At 52.5% G+C, this 20494-nt stretch overlaps 1 protein-coding gene across 1 annotated transcript in view; it reads right to left on the reverse strand.

The window, feature by feature from the left end:
• LOC141060323 (cytochrome P450 11B, mitochondrial-like) overlaps positions 1-12901 on the reverse strand; it is a 78752-nt gene extending 65851 nt beyond the window's left edge. The window contains exon 1 of the mRNA XM_073556519.1: positions 12422-12901. Within this exon, the coding sequence (XP_073412620.1) occupies positions 12422-12705 (284 nt within the window). The 5' untranslated portion in view covers positions 12706-12901. The remainder of the gene's footprint in view (positions 1-12421) is intronic.
• Positions 12902-20494: the final 7593 nt, after the last annotated feature.

A 20494-nucleotide genomic window follows, 5' to 3' on the forward strand; every position in this document is an offset into this window, starting at 1 on the left:
GGTACACTTGGGTGAATGTTATGAATGAGTCAACGTAGGAGGCAAAAACAGAAATACAAGCTAAGTCCAGAAAACCAGAGAAGTTGGCAACTATCAGATTGCAGACCCCTGAACCTATCAACACAACTAGCAGTAGCCGTGGGGGGTTCCTACGATGCCCTAGACCCCTCGAACACAGCCAGAGAATTAAATAGGCCTAAAGAAAGAAAGGGGAAATCTAAACTGCCCCAGAGCAGACCCCAAAGCAATAGGCAGCCCCCAAGAAGAGGGAGTTCCTCGGGCCTCAGTATTGAAGGGGAAAATGAACTCACAACAGTACCTCCCCCTTGAGGAGGGGTTACCGAACCCTCAACCACGCCACCAGGGAGATCAGGGTGAGCCCGATGAAAGGCACGCACCAATCTTTTGGCATGAATATCAGAGGCAGAGACCCAGGAATTATCCTCCTGACCATAACCCTTCCACTTAACCAAATACTGGAGTCTCCGTCTAGCCAGACGGGAATCCAGTACTTTCTCTACCTCATATTCCATGTTACCTTCAACCAATACAGGGTCTGGAGGTGCCACCCCCGGAACAACAGGTTCAACAAACCTCTTCAACAAAGATTTATGGAACACATTATGGATTTTAAATGTGACAGGAAGAGCCAAACGAAAAGAGACCGGATTAATAATCTCCACAATCTTGTAAGGTCCAATAAATCTAGGCTTAAACTTAGGAGAAGCCACCTCCATAGCAATATTTTTTGATGACAACCACACCATATCACCAACCTTAAACTGGGGACCAATGGTCCTATGTCGGTTGGAAAACCGCTGGGCCTTTTCCTGGGAGAGAGATAACTTATCCACCACTTGGTCCCAGATCTGGTGCATTCTCTCCACCACAGTGTCAACACCTGGGCAGGCAGAGGGCTCCACCTGCCCTGAAGAAAATCGAGGATGAAACCCAAAGTTACAAAAAAAAGGTGACATCAAAGTGGCAGAACTTGCTCTATTATTTAAAGCAAATTCGGCCAAGGGCAAAAATGAAACCCAATCATCCTGATCAGCAGAAGTAAAACATCTCAAATATGACTCCAAGGTCTGGTTTGTTCTCTCTGTCTGCCCATTGGTCTGAGGGTGAAAAGCAGAGGAGAAGGACAACTGAATTCCCAGCCTGGAACAGAAAGTTCTCCAAAATCTAGACACAAACTGGACTCCTCTGACAGATACAATGTTCTCAGGAATCCCGTGCAAACGAACCACCTGTTGTAAAAACAGGGGCACCAACTCAGAGGAAGACGGCAACTTAGGGAGTGGTACAAGATGAACCATCTTAGAGAACCTATCACAAATCACCCAAATAACAGTCATCCTTTGAGAGACAGGCATATCAGAGATGAAATCCATTGAAATATGGGTCCATGGCCTCTTGGGGACAGGCAAAGGCATCAACAACCCACTAGAGCGAGAACACGATTTAGACCGGGAGCAGGTCCCACAGGACTGCACAAAATTCCTGACATCACGAGACAAGGAGGGCCACCAAAAAAACCGACTCACCAGATCTCTAGTACCAAAAATACCTGGATGACCAGCCAAAGCAGAGCAATGAACTTCAGACATCACTCTCTTCTTCCACTGGTCAGGAACATACAACTTTCCACTGGGACAACGCTCAGGTTTGTCCTCCTGGAACTCTTCCAGAGCACGTCTCAAATCGGGCGAGATGGCAGAAAGAACTACCCCTTCACCTAAGATGGTAGCAGGCTTGGTCACCACAGGAGAATCAGCAAAGAAGCTCCTAGAGAGGGCGTCTGCCTTGACATTCTTCGTTCCAGGAAGAAAGGAAACCACAAAATCAAAACGTGTAAAAAACAAGGCCCACCTAGCCTGTCTAGGGTTCAAGCGCTTAGCCGACTCTAGGTAAATCAAATTCTTGTGGTCAGTGAGGACCACGACTTGATGCTTAGCTACCTCCAACCAATGTCTCCACTCCTCAAATGCCCATTTCATGGCCAACAGTTCCCGATTCCCCACATCATAGTTACGTTCAGATGGAGAGAACTTTCGGGAAAAGAAAGCACAGGGATTCATTTTAGATGTTACAGGATCCTTTTGGGACAAAACAGCTCCTGCACCAATCTCAGAAGCATCCACCTCTACCTGGAATGGAAGTGAGACATCAGGTTGCCGCAAAACCGGGGCGGAGGTGAATCTTCGCTTCAGCTCCTGAAAGGAAGAAACAGCCTCTGGAGACCAATTTAACACATCAGCACCCTTCTTAGTCAAATCAGTCAATGGCTTGGCAATACTAGAAAATTTTGCTATAAACTTCCGATAAAAATTAGCAAAACCCAAAAACTTCTGGAGGACCTTCAAAGAAGTGGGCTGAACCCAATCGTAAATGGCCTGTACCTTGGCCGGGTCCATTTCAATAGTTGACGGGGACAAAATAAATCCCAAAAAAGAAATCCTCTGTACTCCAAAAAGGCATTTAGATCCTTTGACATACAGGGAATTCTCCCTCAAGATCCAGAACACAGTCCGAATATGTTCCACATGAGAATCCCAATCCTTGGAGAAGATCAAAATATCATCCAGATAGATAATCAAAAATTTATCGACAAAATCTCGGAAAATATCGTTCATGAAGCACTGGAAGACAGAAGGGGCATTAGTGAGCCCAAAAGGCATCACCAGGTACTCAAAATGTCCCTCCGGAGTATTAAACGCCGTCTTCCATTCATCCCCATGCTTAATGCGAATAAGATTATACGCCCCCCTGAGGTCAAGCTTGGTAAACCAGCAAGCACCTTTAACTCTGGAGAATAGATCAAAAATCAGGGGTAACGGATACTGATATTTAACAGTAATTTTGTTGAGGGCACGATAATCAATACAAGGCCTTAATGATCCATCCTTTTTGGCTACAAAAAAAAAACGACACCTAAGGGTGACGAGGATGGTCTAATATGACCCTTCTCCAACGCCTCCTTAATATAGGATCGCATAGCCTCGTGCTCGGGTACAGATAAATTGAAGAGCCGACCCTTGGGAAATTTACACCCCGGGCTCAGTTCAATTGCACAGTCATAACTCCTATGAGGAGGCAGAGACGCAGACTCATTCTCACTAAATACATCATAAAAGTCCGCCAAATAATCAGGAACATCATGCGACTGAGGAGAGGTGGAAAACACCGGAGCCTCACTAAAGGCACACCGACAACCCCAACTCACCACAGACACAGATTTCCAATCCAAAACTGGATTATGACTTTGTAACCAGGGAAACCCCAGAACAATGGTATCATGCAGATTATGCAACACCAAAAATCTGCAATTTTCTTGATGGTCTGGGGCGACCCGCATTACCACCTGGGTCCAAAACTGAGGTTTAGTTTTAGCCAAAGGAGTAGCATCAATCCCCCTCAAAGGGATAGGCGTCTGCAGAGGTGTCATCGGAAATCCACAACGTTTAGCAAAATCCAAGTCCATTAGGTTTAGCGCTGCTCCCGAATCCACAAAAGTCTTGACGGAAAATGTGGACAGGGAGCAGATCAGAGTAATAGCCAGAAGAAACTTAGGTTGAACACCACCAACAGAAAACGTGTGTGCAAAGCGTTTCTCTCGTTTAGGACAGACAGAAATAATATGCGAGGCATCTCCACAGAAAAAACACAACTTATTACGCCTTCTGAACTCCTGACGCTGCACTCTGGAAAAAACTCTATCACATTGCATAGGTTCAGACATTTGTTCAACAGGTGGCAACACCTCTCGTGCAGCTTTGCGTTCGCGCAAACGCCGATCAACCTGAATGGCTAATGACATAGAATCGTCAAGACCAGAGGGAACAGGAAATCCCACCATAGTATCTTTTACGGCTTCTGACAAACCCTTCCGAAAGAGAGCAGCCAAGGCATTATCATTCCAGGCAGTAAGTACTGCCCACTTTTGACAGTACAATTCTGCAGAATCACGACCCTGGTTCAATGCCAGCAAGGTCTTTTCAGCCTGATCAATGGCATTAGGTTCGTCATACAACAACCCCAAGGCCTGAAAAAATGCGTTCACATTAGTCAGAATAGGATCATCTGGTTTCAAAGAAAACGCCCAATCCTGGGGATCGCCACGCAGCAAAGAGATGACAATTTTAACCTGCTGCGCGGAGCTCCCTGACGAGTTAGGCTTCAAGGCAAAAAATAATTTACAATTATTTTTGAAATTCAAAAATTTAGACCGATCCCCAAAAAATACATCAGGTGTAGGAATCTTTGGTTCAGCAGCATGTGAATGAGCAAGGTAGGCGGAAATTCCCCGCACTTCCGCAGCGAGCTGCTCCACACGATCAGACAATTGCTTTATCTCCATTGAGAGAAAAAAAAATTCCCCCTACGGCCTCAGAGATATAGAGGAAAAAATATACACACTTTTTTTTTTTTTTTACAATTCTTTCCTGCTATTGACTACCCTAGGATCTGCGGTATGGCGGGTGATTCTGTTATGAATGAGTCACCGTAGGAGGCAAAAACAGAAATACAAGCTAAGTCCAGAAAACCAGAGAAGTTGGCAACTATCAGATTGCAGACCCCTGAACCTATCAACACAACTAGCAGTAGGCGTGGGGGGTTCCTACGATGCCCTAGACCCCTCGAACACAGCCGGAGAATTAAATAGGCCTAAAGAAAGAAAGGGGAAATCTAAACTGCCCCAGAGCAGACCCCAAAGCAATAGGCAGCCCCCAACATATAATGACGGTGAAGCAAGATGAAAACACTAACACAGACAGAAAGATAGACTGAGCAAAGCCAGGGCCCAAAACTACCTAGATAGGAAAGGACAGGAAGGCTGCTGTCTGCAATCTGCCAAAACCCCATCAAAGACATAAGCCAACAAGCTGATATGAAAAAGACCCTGAAGCAGCTAGGCTCCAAAAACTAAATCAGCACTCAGGTATTTTCAGAAGACAGAGCTAAAGGAATTCAGCACACCCCAGCAGGGAATGGCAGAAATCCAGAAAAACAAAGCAAAGTCAAAGCGCAAATGCAAAAGGCCGAGCAGCAAACTTAGCTTTAGAGGAGCAGGAATTCAGACTGGTCTCCAAGGATCCCACAGAGAAATCACCCGCAGGGCAGAAGGGCGTCGGCAGCCTTATATCCAGTCAGTAACTCCACTCAGCCAGTCATCATCATCAGCCTCAGGTGTTTGATAATCAGGCTTACTACCTTTCTTTACCAGAAGAGGGAGTTCCTCGGGCCTCAGTATTGAAGGGGAAAATGAACTCATAACAGGTGAAGACCTAGGCCCCCGGGAGAGACAGCAGGCGGAGGAGTTGTTGAGGCAGCGACAGAGGATGTTTTCAGGGAGACCAGGGTACACTCGCCTGGCACAACACAAGGTTGAGACCCAGGATTAGACCCCCCTGCGACAAAACCCCTTCCGCATCCCTGAGTCTGTACGAGAGGGGATGCGACCAGAGATACAAGAGATGCTGCGTTTAGGGGTCATTGAAGAGTCAGTCCCTGGGCATCCCCCGGAGTGTTAGTGCCCAAGAAGGATGGGACTACACGGTTTTGTGTAGACTATCGTAGGCTCAATGAGAAAACAGTGACGGATGCATACCCCATGCCGCGTGTGGATGAGTTGTTAGACCGGCTGGCAGGGGCAAAGTATTTGACCACCATCGATCTATGCATAGGCTACTGGCAGATTCCCCTTAGTCCTGACGCTATTCCCAAGTCGGCATTTGTCACCCCGTTCGGCTTATTCCAGTTTCGAGTTATGCCATTCGGGATGAAGAATGCCCCGGCGACCTTCCAAAGGCTGGCTGACCGGCTTCTGGATGGTCTCCAGGACTATGCTTGTGCCTACCTGGACGACATCGCCATCTACAGTGTGACATGGGAAGAGCGTCTAAATCACCTAGGTTCAGTATTTAGGGCATTGGGTGGGAAGTGGGAAACAGCGACCAGAACCAGCCAAGATTGAGTCCATAGCCAAGTGGCCCATCCCACGCACTAAAACCCAGGTCATGGTGTTTCTAGGGACAGTGGGGTATTACAGGAAATTCGTTCCCAATTACAGCAGCGTAGCCAAGCCCCTCACTGATCTGACCCGTAAGAACCAACCCCGCCAGGTAACCTGGACCTCAGAGTGTGAGGAAGCCTTCCGCCAACTAAAGGACGCCCTCAGCAATACCCCTGTATTGGCCGCACCCAATCCAACTAAACGTTTCCTTGTTCACACAGACGCTTCTATGTTTGGATTGGGGGCAGTACTGAGCCAAGTCGGGCCGGACGGCCAAGAACACCCGGTAGCTTACCTGAGTCGGAAACTACTGCCTCGTGAAGTTAGCTATGCGGCCATCGAGAAGGAGTGCCTGGCGGTAGTATGGGCACTCAAGAAGGTGCAACCATATTTGTATGGACGACAGTTTTCCCTCCTAACGGACCATAATCCCCTAGTCTGGCTTAATCGGGTCTCCAGAGACAACGCCAGATTGCTGCGGTGGAGTTTAGCCCTACAACCTCTGGACTTCACCATCCACCACAGACCCGGCAAACAAAACGGTAACGCCGATGGACTAAGTCGACAAACAGAACTTGTACCAACCTCATAAACTTTGGTCATCCCCAAACCGATCCATTGAGGATCAGACTGTGTATGCCTCATCGCGTCGCTGAAAAGGGGAGCCGTGTTACCGAACCACTCAGCACCCAGAATATGTTGTGCAGTTATATGTATGTATAATAGGTTCCAAGTGAGATGCATGTCCCTAATGTATCAGTTCACAGGCTGCGCCCCTGGGCAGAGGGGACACGGTATTCTCCTTTTGTTCGCCCTCCCCCCACCTTTGTAATTCCCACAGTAAACATCGGCAGGCTCCGGCCACCTGCGGCTTTTGTAATGCATGTCTGGCCTGCCGCTTTTCTATTGGCCTGCCCTCTGTATCTGTGAGATATATTCTGTGTCCTGTGAGTAAAGTGTTGTCAGACTGGAAATACATGGAGAAGCAGTGATCTTTTATATGCGCCCATGTAACCAAGGAATTCCAGCCAGCATCATTCATTCAGACTCCAGCCAACGCAGAGAAGACCTCCGAAAACACGGGGTGGTACTGAAAGAGGTACCCCAGCTTGGTAGACCCCGTTACAGATATAATTCCACACCAAACATAAAAAAGAGGGTGGACAAAAGTATTGGCACTGTTGGAAAAATCATGTGATGCTTCTCTAATTTGTGTAATTAACAGCACCTATAACTTACCTGTGGCACCTAACAGGTGTTGGCAATAACTAAATCACACTTGCAGCCAGTTGACATGGATTAAAGTTGACTCAACCTCTGTCCTGTGTCCTTGTGTGTACCACATCGAGCATGGAGAAAAGAAAGAAGACCAAAGAACTGTCTGAGGACTTGAGAAACCAAATTGTGAGGAAGCATGAGCAATCTCAAGGCTACAAGTCCATCTCCAAAGACCTGAATGTTCCTGTGTCTACCGTGCGCAGTGTCATCAAGAAGTTTAAAGCCCATGGCACTGTGGCTAACCTCCCTAGATGTGGACGGAAAAGAAAAATTGACAAGAGATTTCAACGCAAGATTGTGCGGATGTTGGATAATGAACCTCGGCTAACATCCAAACAACTTCAAGCTGCCCTGCAGTCCGAGGGTACAACATTATCAACCCGTACTATCCGTCGGCGTCTGAATGAAAAGGGACTGTATGGTAGGAGACCAAGGAAGACCCCACTTCTTACCCCGAGATATAAAAAAGCCAGGCTGGAGTTTGCCAAAACTTACCTGAAAAAGCCTATAACATTTTGGAAGAATGTTCTCTGGTCAGATGAGATAAAAGTAGAGCTTTTTGGGCAAAGGCATCAACATAGAGTTTACAGGAGAAAAAAAGAGGCATTCAAAGAAAAAAACACGGTCCCTACAGTCAAACATGGCGGAGGTTCCCTTATGTTTTGGGGTTGCTTTGCTGCCTCTGGCACTGGACTGCTTGACCGTGTGCATGGCATTATGAAGTCAGAAGACTACCAACAAATTTTGCAGCACAATGTAGGGCCCAGTGTGAGAAAGCTGGGTCTCCCTCAGAGGTCATGGGTCTTCCAGCAGGACAATGACCCAAAACACACTTCAAAAAGCACTAGAAAATGGTTTGAGAGAAAGCACTGGAAACTTCTAAGGTGGCCAGCAATGAGTCCAGACCTGAATCCCATAGAACACCTGTGGAGAGATCTAAAAATGGCAGTTTGGAGAAGGCACCCTTCTAATATCAGGGACCTGGAGCAGTTTGCCAAAGAAGAATGGTCTAAAATTCCAGCAGAGCATTGTAAGAAACTCATTGATGGTTACCGGAAGCGGTTGGTCGCAGTTATTTTGGCTAAAGGTTGTGCAACCAAGTATTAGGCTGAGGGTGCCAATACTTTTGTCTGGCCCATTTTTGGAGTTTTGTGTGAAATGATCAATGTTTTGCTTTTTGCTTCATTCTCTTTTGTGTTTTTTCATTTAAGACAAATTAAATGAAGATAATAATACCAAGGAATTTGTGTTTGCAATCATTTTCAGGAAGAAACTGAGTATTATCTGACAGAATTGCAGGGGTGTCAATACTTTTGGCCACAACTGTAGATAGATATGGGATAGATAGAGAGATAGATAGAGAGAGAGAGAGAGAGAGAGAGAGAGAGATAACACTATGTAACACATTTGTATTTCTTTTTCCGGTTTTTCTAACCCGCTATACCTAAAACTAATAGAAAATGGTTGTTCTTCCACAGAAACTTGGCTTTTGTGATCAGGACAATGATATTCAGGAAACTTCTCGTCTCGTATTCCATGCGGAGTAATCTTCTAGAATATTGTTGAACTGCTAGAACGTTGCAGAAGTTTCTACATTTTCCAGAATTATCGAGACGTTTCTAGAGCGTTCCCGGACGGTTCCATAGTAGTCATACAGTATAAAGCGCAGGCGACCCAACATTCCGGTTCTTGCTGAGTAAGAGAATAACGCATCGCGGTTACAGAGCAGTCGTTTGTTCTAGATGCTTCCGGAGGGAGTCTGCGCCCGGCAGAAGAGCGGGACGTGTTCCGGGACCGCACGGCAGGTATCGGCACGCCAGCCGGGGATCCGGACAAGTCCGGGGCGCCTCATCTCACTCTGGAAGGTGAGGAGGACAATTGCGGCGGCTCAGGATCCCCCGTCTTTGATGAAGGTTCCGGCGGTGAGCCCGCGCCAAGCTGGCACGTGTCAGCATGCTATAAACCGCTGACATGTGCCCACAATAGGCGCGAGCGGAATCACCATCCGCCCGCACCTATTAACTAGTTAAATGCCGCTGTCAATCGCTGACAGCGGGCATTAACTAGAGCTTCTGGCCACCGGGCCGGAAATACGCGCATCTCCGACCCCCGTCACATGATCGGGGTCATCGGTGCATCGGCATAACATCTAGAAGTCTGCTGGAGACCTCTATGGTTGTTGATGGCAGATTGCTATGAGCGCTACCCTGTGGTCAGCACTCATAGCAAGCCTGTAATTCTGCTGCATAGAGGTGATCTGAGCATCGACCATATGTAGCAGAGCCGATCGTGCTATGGCAGCTTCTAGCCGCCTATGGAGACTATTGAAGCATGACAAAAGTTAAAAAAAATGAAAAAAATGTTTTTAAAAATATGAAAAAAAATTAAAAAATATAAAAGTTTCGCCCCATTTAAAATAAAACAATAAAAAAATCCCACATACACATATTAGGTATCGCCGCGTTCAGAATCGCCCGATCTATCACTAAAAAAAGTCTTAACCCAGTCGCTAAACGGCGTAGCGGGAAAAAAGTCAAAATGCCAGAATTACGTTTATTTGGTCGCCGCGACAATTGTATTAAAATGCAGTAATGAGCGATCAGAAGATCGTATCTGCACACAAGTGGTATCATTAAAAACATCAGCTCGGCCCGCAAAAAATAAGCCCTCACCCGACCCCAGATCAAAAGAAATGGAGACGCTACGGGTCTCGGAAAATGGCGCAGTTTTTTTTTTTAGCAAACTTTTAAACATTTTTTCACCACTTAGATAAAAGAGAACCGAGCCGCCATGTTTGGTGTCTGTGAGCTCGTAATGACCTGGAGAATCAGAATGGCGGTGTTAGCATTTAGTGAGCCTAGCAAAAAAAAAAACAGTGTGGGATAGCACTTTTTTTGCAATTTCACAACACTTGGAATTTTTTCCCATTTTCGAGTACATGAGATGGTAAAACCAGTGGTGCCATTCAAATGTACAACTCGTCCCGCAAATAATAAGCCCTCACATGGCCATATTGACCGAAAAACCTCTGAAGGTGCTGAGGCCACCACCGCATGTCAAGTTAGGCCTCATCAAGCAACTTGTCATGGCTCTTGACAAGGAGTCGGCAGCTTTCAAGTATCTCCAAGATCTCTTTCCAAAGCTGTCCGAGGCAAAGGTCAAGGCTGGTGTCTTCATCGGACCGCAGATCAAGAAGTTCATAGAATGTGACGAGTTCGCCAAGCTGCTGAACAGGACGGAGAAAGCGGCTTGGAACAGTTTGGTTGCAGTGGTTCATGGCTTCCTGGGTAATCACAAGGCTGAAAACTCTGATGGGACACAGAATGTCTCTCACCCTCCATATCCTTGACGCTCATCTTGACAAGTTCAAGGAGACCATGGACGCTTATTCAGAGGAGCATGGCGAACGCTTTCATCAAGATATAGTGGACTTTGCACATCGTTACCAAGGACAGCATAACAAAAACATGAAGGGGAACTACGTTTGGGGGCTTCTTCGAGAAAGCGATTTGCAGTACACTCGCAAATCTAGAAAAACGACTCATTTCGGGACCTTTTTGAGTGATTTTTGACTGTCTTTTTTTCTATTTACCATGAAAGTGTTGTTTTTTTATCAGACCGCATGAACGAAAATATAATAATTTCCTTTTTTTTAGACACAATAACTACAATTTTTTTCTGGCCTGTGGTCATAAAATCAAAGTTTGTGCTGAATGTAGGTTTTCTTAGTGTTCAAGCATAAGCAGGTGAAATATAACACTTGGCAGCCAGGAACAATAATTGTGTCACATGGTGTAATCGAATGCTTGTGCTAATGTCCAATATATCAGGTCATGCTAACGTCACATCTCAGCCTCCAGTCATGCTAACGTCACATCTCAGCCTCCAGTCATGCTAATGTCACATCTCAGCCTCCAGTCATGCTAATGTCACATCTCAGCCTCCGGACATGCTAACGTCACATCTCAGCCTCCGGTCATGCTAACGTCACATCTCAGCCTCCGGTCATGCTAACGTCACATCTCAGCCTCCGGTCATGCTAACGTCACATCTGAGCCTCCGGTCATGCTATCGTCACATCTGAGCCTCCGGTCATGCTAACGTCACATCTCGGCCTCCGGTCATGCTAACGTCACATCTCGGCCTCCTGTCATGCTAACGTCACATCTCGGCCTCCGGTCATGCTAACGTCACATCTCGGCCTCCGGTCATGCTAACGTCACATCTCAGCCTCCGGTCATGCTAACGTCACATCTCAGCCTCCGGTCATGCTAACGTCACATCTCAGCCTCCGGTCATGCTAACGTCACATCTGAGCCTCCGGTCATGCTAACGTCACATCTCAGCCTCCGGTCATGCTAACGTCACATCTCAGCCTCCGGTCATGCTAACGTCACATCTGAGCCTCCGGTCATGCTAACGTCACATCTTGGCCTCCTGTCATGCTAACGTCACATCTCGGCCTCCGGTCATGCTAACGTCACATCTCGGCCTCCGGTCATGCTAACGTCACATCTCAGCCTCCGGTCATGCTAACGTCACATCTGAGCCTCCGGTCATGCTAACGTCACATCTGAGCCTCCGGTCATGCTAACGTCACATCTCAGCCTCCGATCATGCTAACGTCACATCTCAGCCTCCGGTCATGCTAACGTCACATCTCAGCCTCCGGTCATGCTAACGTCACATCTGAGCCTCCGGTCATGCTAACGTCACATCTGAGCCTCCGGTCATGCTAACGTCACATCTCAGCCTCCGATCATGCTAACGTCACATCTCATCCTCCGGTCATGCTAACGTCACATCTCAGCCTCCGGTCATGCTAACGTCACATCTCAGCCTCCGGTCATGCTAACGTCACATCTCGGCCTCCTGTCATGCTAACGTCACATCTCGGCGTCCATTCATGCTAACGTCACATCTCAGCCTCCGGTCATGCTAACGTCACATCTCAGCCTCCGGTCATGCTATCGTCACATCTGAGCCTCCGTTGCTCTTTGTGGCAGATTTGACAGGAAGAACAAGGTCATATTCTTCGGCTCAAAGTGATGGAGCACCGGTGGTTTCTGTCATCAAGCATAAATGGTAACCATAACACAGATGTAAGCACAGAGGTCCACCACTTACCTGTATATGGGTCCTAGGTGGTTGAAGTTCTCCTGCATGACTTGGTGCATGCGCAGGAAACTATTCCTTCTCCACGACTGGAAGAGGTTAAACCAAGCATTGCGTCCAGTGCTGGGGATGGAGTGGAAAGGCAGAACTGAGCTACTGGAGGAGACATCTGAGGAGGCTTCATGGACCATCTGAGCAGTGGACATGTGTGATGTCCCTGAGAGGATGATGCACGGATCCCAGGGATGCTGTCCCAGCAGACACGAACCAGCCTGGCTCAGGACTTTCCTCTTCATCTTGAGCTGCTCTTGGTAGTAACTTGCACCTGAAGTGGCTCAGTCTTTCAATTCATGGCGTTTTCTATCTACCCCAGTGAGAAGACAATGTCTTACAGAGCTTAGTGTCACTTTTCTGCTACGTGTCGTTTCGCTCTCAATCGTCTTCTTGTTTCTGCAGTGACTTTCTCATATACAGCTGTTATCACCAGATCTTTCCATGACACACAATGCCCCCTCCCTGGCTCGGACCACCCAGCCTCCCCACCCTGACCTCCTTCAGCTTAGATGTTTGATCAAGGAACATGGAAATGATGGCTTGGGTTTAGTAACTGTCATGTTAATTAGCAACATCGTCCATCACAGAAGTGGCAGCAAATCTAGGAGTAGCGGGATGTGTATAAAGTATGTGACTCCCAGGTACCGCTGCCTGCCCCATAAACTACTCACCATTCAAAGTCCCAGAGGACGGAAAACCCATCATTGTCCAAGTAATAGTCCTCTTTGGAGAGAAGACACCAAACTCAAACTGAATGAGGGGATGAGCGGCTACTGTCCTCACGTTCAGACAGATATCTACAGAGCCCACTGTGTCACCCTCCCACCAAGGGCCAAAGAGATGCTGTGGGATGGGTAAAGAGGGGTCCAAGACGGGTAGTTGCGATCCAGCCGCTGCCTGATTGCTCTCTGGCACTTTACAGACACAGGGGTGTCCCAGTCCCAGTGTGCTGTAGGATGTGGGGTGTATTACACTTACTTGTAGGCCACAGGCCTCCGCTGCCTCCAAGCCTCCGTCCTCAGGAGCCGCCGCACACAAACCATGGGACACCAGGTTCTTTATAACAGTAAAGCATGAAAAGAAAATAAAGGCTATAAAGCCTAAGCCAGCTCACGACAGCCTCAGGTGTACGCCACTTCGTCCTGATGAACGTAACGTCAATAGAAGGAAAAGGAAAAAATGTTCCAGCTCCTTAATATCGCAACAAATTTTATTCATCCATTTAAAACATGAAAAAGGCAAAAAAAACCTCAGGTAACATGGACTTGTGCCAGGGGGAGAGTGTGTTCAGCAACGCGTTTTGATCTATATAAAGATCTTTATCACAGCTCTGGGCCCGCAGAGCCCTCTCTATGGGCACGGAGAGCCCTCTCTCTGGTCCCGCAGAGCCCTCTCTATGGGCACGGAGAGCCCTCTCTATGGGCACGGAGAGCCCTCTCTCTGGTCCCGCAGAGCCCTCTCTATGGGCACGGAGAGCCCTCTCTATGGGCACGCAGGGCCCTCTCTATGGGCACGGAGAGCCCTCTCTCTGGTCCCGCAGGGCCCTCTCTATGGGCACGGAGAGCCCTCTCTATGGGCACGCAGAGCCCTCTCTCTGGGCACGCAGAGCCCTCTCTATGGGCACGCAGAGTCCTCTCTCTGGGCCCGCAAATCCCTCTCTATGGGCACGGAGAGCCCTCTCTATGGGCACGCAGAACCCTCTCTATGGGCATGGAGAGCCCTCTCTATGGGCACGGAGAGCCCTCTCTCTGGTCCCGCAGGGCCCTCTCTATGGGCACGGAGAGCCCTCTCTATGGGCACGCAGAGCCCTCTCTATGGGCACGCAGAGTCCTCTCTCTGGGCCCGCAAATCCCTCTCTATGGGCACGGAGAGCACTCTCTATGGGCCCGCAGAGTCCTCTCTATGGGCACGCAGAGTCCTCTCTATGGGCACGCAGAACCCTCTCTCTGGGCCCGCAGAGCCCTCTCTATGGGCCCGCAAATCCCTCTCTATGGGCACGGAGAGCCCTCTCTATGGGCCCGCAGAGTCCTCTCTATGGGCACGCAGAACCCTCTCTCTGGGCCCGCAGAGCCCTCTCTATGGGCCCGCAAATCCCTCTCTATGGGCACGGAGAGCCCTCTCTATGGGCACGGAGAGCCCTCTCTCTGGTCCCGCAGGGCCCTCTCTATGGGCACGGAGAGCCCTCTCTATGGGCACGCAGAGCCCTCTCTCTGGGCACGCAGAGCCCTCTCTATGGGCACGGAGAGCCCTCTCTATGGGCACGCAGAGTCCTCTCTCTGGGCCTGCAAATCCCTCTCTATGGGCACGGAGAGCCCTCTCTATGGGCACGCAGAACCCTCTCTATGGGCACGGAGAGCCCTCTCTATGGGCACGGAGAGCCCTCTCTCTGGTCCCGCAGGGCCCTCTCTATGGGCACGGAGAGCCCTCTCTATGGGCACGCAGAGCCCTCTCTATGGGCACGCAGAGTCCTCTCTCTGGGCCCGCAAATCCCTCTCTATGGGCACGGAGAGCCCTCTCTATGGGCCTGCAGAGTCCTCTCTATGGGCACGCAGAACCCTCTCTCTGGGCCCGCAGAGCCCTCTCTATGGGCCCGCAAATCCCTCTCTATGGGCACGGAGAGCCCTCTCTATGGGCCCGCAAATCCCTCTCTATGGGCCCGCAGAGTCCTCTCTATGGGCACGCAGAACCCTCTCTATGGGCCCGCAAATCCCTTTCTATGGGCCCGCAGAGTCCTCTCTATGGGCACGCAGAACCCTCTCTCTGGGCACGCAGAGTCCTCTCTATGGGCACGCAGAACCCTCTCTCTGGGCACGCAGAGCCCTCTCTATGGGCACGCAGAGCCCTCTCTCTGGTCCCGCAGAGCCCTCTCTATGGGCACGCAGAACCCTCTCTATGGGCACGGAGAGCCCTCTCTATGGGCACGCAGAACCCTCTCTATGGGCCCGCAGAGCCCTCTCTCTGGGCCCGCAAATCCCTCTCTATGGGCACGGAGAGCCCTCTCTATGGGCCCGCAGAGTCCTCTCTATGGGCACGCAGAACCCTCTCTATGGGCCCGCAAATCCCTCTATGGGCCCGCAGAGTCCTCTCTATGGGCCCGCAGAACCCTCTCTCTGGGCACGCAGAGTCCTCTCTATGGGCACGCAGAACCCTCTCTCTGGGCACGCAGAGCCCTCTCTATGGGCACGCAGAGCCCTCTCTCTGGTCCCGCAGAGCCCTCTCTATGGGCACGCAGAACCCTCTCTATGGGCACGGAGAGCCCTCTCTATGGGCACGCAGAACCCTCTCTATGGGCCCGCAGAGCCCTCTCTCTGGTCCCGCAGAGCCCTCTCTCTGGGCACGCAGGGCCCTCTCTATGGGCACGGAGAGCCCTCTCTATGGGCACGCAGAACCCTCTCTCTGGGCACGCAGAGCCCTCTCTCTGGGCACGCAGAACCCTCTCTCTGGGCACGCAGAGCCCTCTCTATGGGCACGGAGAGCCCTCTCTCTGGGCACGCAGAACCCTCTCTATGGGCCCGCAAATCCCTCTCTATGGGCACGGAGAGCCCTCTCTCTGGGCACGCAGAGTCCTCTCTCTGGTCCCGCAGAGCCCTCTCTATGGGCACGCAGAGCCCTCTCTCTGGGCCCGCAGAGCCCTCTCTCTGGTCCCGCAGAGCCCTCTCTCTGGGCACGGAGAGCCCTCTCTATGGGCACGCAGAACCCTCTCTCTGGGCACGCAGGGCCCTCTCTCTGGGCATGCAGAGCCCTCTCTATGGGCCCGCAAATCCCTCTCTATGGGCACGCAGAACCCTCTCTCTGGTCCCGCAGAGCCCTGTCTCTGGTCCCGCAGAGCCCTCTCTATGGGCACGCAGAACCCTCTCTCTGGTCCCGCAGAGTCCTCTCTCTGGGCCTGCAGAGCCCCCTCTCTGGGCCCGCAGAGCCCTCTCTCTGGGCACGCAAATCCCTCTCTATGGGCACGGAGAGCCCTCTCTATGGGCACGCAGAGCCCTCTCTATGGGCACGGAGAGCCCTCTCTCTGGTCCCGCAGGGCCCTCTCTATGGGCACGGAGAGCCCTCTCTCTGGGCACGCAGAGCCCTCTCCATGGGCACGCAGAGCCCTCTCTATGGGCACGCAGAGTCCTCTCTATGGGCACGCAGAGTCCTCTCTATGGGCACGGAGAGCCCTCTCTATGGGCACGCAGAACCCTCTCTATGGGCACGGAGAGCCCTCTCTATGGGCACGGAGAGCCATCTCTCTGGTCCCGCAGGGCCCTCTCTATGGGCACGGAGAGCCCTCTCTATGGGCCCGCAAATCCCTCTCTATGGGCACGGAGAGCCCTCTCTATGGGCACGGAGAGCCCTCTCTATGGGCCCGCAGAGTCCTCTCTATGGGCACGCAGAACCCTCTCTCTGGGCCCGCAGAGCCCTCTCTATGGGCCCGCAAATCCCTCTCTATGGGCACGGAGAGCCCTCTCTATGGGCCCGCAGAGTCCTCTCTATGGGCACGCAGAACCCTCTCTCTGGGCCCGCAGAGCCCTCTCTATGGGCCCGCAAATCCCTCTCTATGGGCACGGAGAGCCCTCTCTATGGGCACGGAGAGCCCTCTCTCTGGTCCCGCAGGGCCCTCTCTATGGGCACGGAGAGCCCTCTCTATGGGCACGCAGAGCCCTCTCTCTGGGCACGCAGAGCCCTCTCTATGGGCACGCAGAGCCCTCTCTATGGGCACGCAGAGTCCTCTCTATGGGCCCGCAAATCCCTCTCTATGGGCACGGAGAGCCCTCTCTATGGGCACGCAGAACCCTCTCTATGGGCACGGAGAGCCCTCTCTATGGGCACGGAGAGGCCTCTCTCTGGTCCCGCAGGGCCCTCTCTATGGGCACGGAGAGCCCTCTCTATGGGCACGCAGAGCCCTCTCTATGGGCACGCAGAGTCCTCTTTCTGGGCCCGCAAATCCCTCTCTATGGGTACGGAGAGCCCTCTCTATGGGCACAGAGAGCCCTCTCTATGGGCCCGCAGAGTCCTCTCTATGGGCACGCAGAACCCTCTCTCTGGTCCCGCAGAGCCCTCTCTATGGGCCCGCAAATCCCTCTCTATGGGCACGGAGAGCCCTCTCTATGGGCCCGCAAATCCCTCTCTATGGGCCCGCAGAGTCCTCTCTATGGGCACGCAGAACCCTCTCTATGGGCCCGCAAATCCCTCTCTATGGGCCCGCAGAGTCCTCTCTATGGGCACGCAGAACCCTCTCTCTGGGCACGCAGAGTCCTCTCTATGGGCACGCAGAACCCTTTCTCTGGGCACGCAGAGCCCTCTCTATGGGCACGCAGAGCCCTCTCTCTGGTCCCGCAGAGCCCTCTGTATGGGCACGCAGAACCCTCTCTATGGGCACGGAGAGCCCTCTCTATGGGCACGCAGAACCCTCTCTATGGGCCCGCAGAGCCCTCTCTCTGGGCCCGCAAATCCCTCTCTATGGGCACGGAGAGCCCTCTCTATGGGCCCGCAAATCCCTCTCTATGGGCCTGCAGAGTCCTCTCTATGGGCACGCAGAACCCTCTCTATGGGCCCGCAAATCCCTCTCTATGGGCCCGCAGAGTCCTCTCTATGGGCACGCAGAACCCTCTCTCTGGGCACGCAGAGTCCTCTCTATGGGCACGCAGAACCCTCTCTCTGGGCACGCAGAGCCCTCTCTATGGGCACGGAGAGCCCTCTCTATGGGCCCGCAAACCCCTCTCTATGGGCCCGCAGAGTCCTCTCTATGGGCACGCAGAACCCTCTCTATGGGCCCGCAAATCCCTCTCTATGGGCCCGCAGAGCCCTCTCTATGGGCACGCAGAACCCTCTCTATGGGCACGGAGAGCCCTCTCTATGGGCACGCAGAACCCTCTCTATGGGCCCGCAGAGCCCTCTCTCTGGGCCCGCAGAGCCCTCTCTCTGGTCCCGCAGAGCCCTCTCTCTGGGCACGCAGGGCCCTCTCTATGGGCACGGAGAGCCCTCTCTATGGGCACGCAGAACCCTCTCTCTGGGCACGCAGAGCCCTCTCTCTGGGCACGCAGAACCCTCTCTCTGGGCACGCAGAGCCCTCTCTATGGGCACGGAGAGCCCTCTCTCTGGGCACGCAGAACCCTCTCTATGGGACCGCAAATCCCTCTCTATGGGCACGGAGAGCCCTCTCTCTGGGCACGCAGAGTCCTCTCTCTGGTCCCGCAGAGCCCTCTCTATGGGCACGCAGAACCCTCTCTCTGGGCCCGCAGAGCCCTCTCTCTGGTCCCGCAGAGCCCTCTCTCTGGGCACGGAGAGCCCTCTCTATGGGCACGCAGAACCCTCTCTCTGGGCACGCAGGGCCCTCTCTCTGGGCACGCAGAGCCCTCTTTATGGGCCCGCAAATCCCTCTTTATGGGCACGCAGAACCCTCTCTCTGGTCCCGCAGAGCCCTCTCTCTGGTCCCGCAGAGCCCTCTCTATGGGCACGCAGAACCCTCTCTCTGGTCCCGCAGAGTCCTCTCTCTGGGCCTGCAGAGCCCCCTCTCTGGGCCCGCAGAGCCCTCTCTCTGGGCACGCAAATCCCTCTCTATGGGCACGGAGAGCCCTCTCTATGGGCACGCAGAACCCTCTCTCTGGGCACGCAGAACCCTCTCTCTGGTCCCGCAGAGCCCTCTCTATGGGCACGCAGAACCCTCTCTCTGGGCCTGCAGAGCCCCCTCTCTGGGCCCGCAGAGCCCTCTCTCTGGGTCCGCAGAGCCCTCTCTATAGGCATGCATAGTCCTCTCTCTGGGCCCTCAGAGCCCTCTTTCTGGGTCTGCAGAGCCCTCTTTCTGGGCCCGCAGAGCCCTCTCTCTGGGTCCGCAGAGCCCTCTCTATAGGCACGCAGAGCCCTATCTCTGGGCCTACAGAGCCCTATCTCTGGGCCTGCAGAGCCCTCTCTCTGGGCCTGCAGAGCCCCCTCTCTGGGCCCGCAGAGCCCTCTCTCTGGGTCCGCAGAGCCCTCTCTATGGGCACACAGAGTCCTCTCTCTGGGCCCGCAGAGCCCTCTCTCTGGGTCTGCAGAGCCCCCTCTCTTGGCACGCAGAGCCCTCTCTCTGGTCCCGCAGAGCCCTCTCTATGGGCCCGCAAATCCCTCTCTATGGGCACGGAGAGCCCTCTCTATGAGCACACAGAACCCTCTCTCTGGACACGCAGGGCCCTCTCTCTGGTCCCGCAGAGCCCTCTCTATGGGCACGCAGAGTCCTCTCTCTGGGCCCACAGAGCCCTCTTTCTGGGCCTGCAGAGCCCTCTCTCTGGGTCCGCAGAGCCCTCTCTATGGGCATGCAGAGTCCTCTCTCTGGGCCCTCAGAGCCCTCTCTGGGCATGCAGAACCCTCTCTCTGTGCCCACAGAGCCCTCTTTCTGGGCCTGCAGAGCCCTCTTTCTGGGCCCGCAGAGCCCTCTCTCTGGGTCCGCAGAGCCCTCTCTATAGGCACGCAGAGCCCTCTCTATAGGCACGCAGAGCCCTATCTCTGGGCCTACAGAGCCCTATCTCTGGGCCTGCAGAGCCCTCTCTCTGGGCCTGCAGAGCCCTCTTTCTGGGCCCGCAGAGCCCTCTCTCTGGGTCCGCAGAGCCCTCTCTATAGGCACGCAGAGCCCTATCTCTGGGCCTACCGAGCCCTATCTCTGGGCCTGCCGAGCCCTCTCTCTGGGCCTGCAGAGCCCCCTCTCTGGGCCCGCAGAGCTCTCTCTCTGGGCCCGCAGAGCCCTCTCTATGGGCACACAGAGTCCTCTCTCTGGGCCCGCAGAGCCCTCTCTCTGGGCCTGCAGAGCCCCCTCTCTGGGCATACAGAGCCCTCTTTCTGGGCCCGCAGAGCCCTCTCTCTGGGCATGCATAGCCCTCTCTCTGTGCATGCAGAACCCTCTTTCTGGGCCCGCAGAGTCCTCTGTGCATGTGTCATGATCCAGCGTGGATCTGACAGTTTAAATGGATAAGTGAACTTTTTTTCCTTTGGCTAGGTGCCAAAGTGATGTGATTGCCCCCGATAGCCATTAGAATTATTACATGTGGTGTCGTTCATTCTAAGTTGCCCCGGTGG

This window comes from Dendrobates tinctorius, unplaced genomic scaffold (assembly GCF_039654945.1).
Source record: "Dendrobates tinctorius isolate UK_male_01 unplaced genomic scaffold, ASM3965494v1 ptg000235l, whole genome shotgun sequence".
Taxonomy (NCBI): domain Eukaryota; kingdom Metazoa; phylum Chordata; class Amphibia; order Anura; family Dendrobatidae; genus Dendrobates; species Dendrobates tinctorius.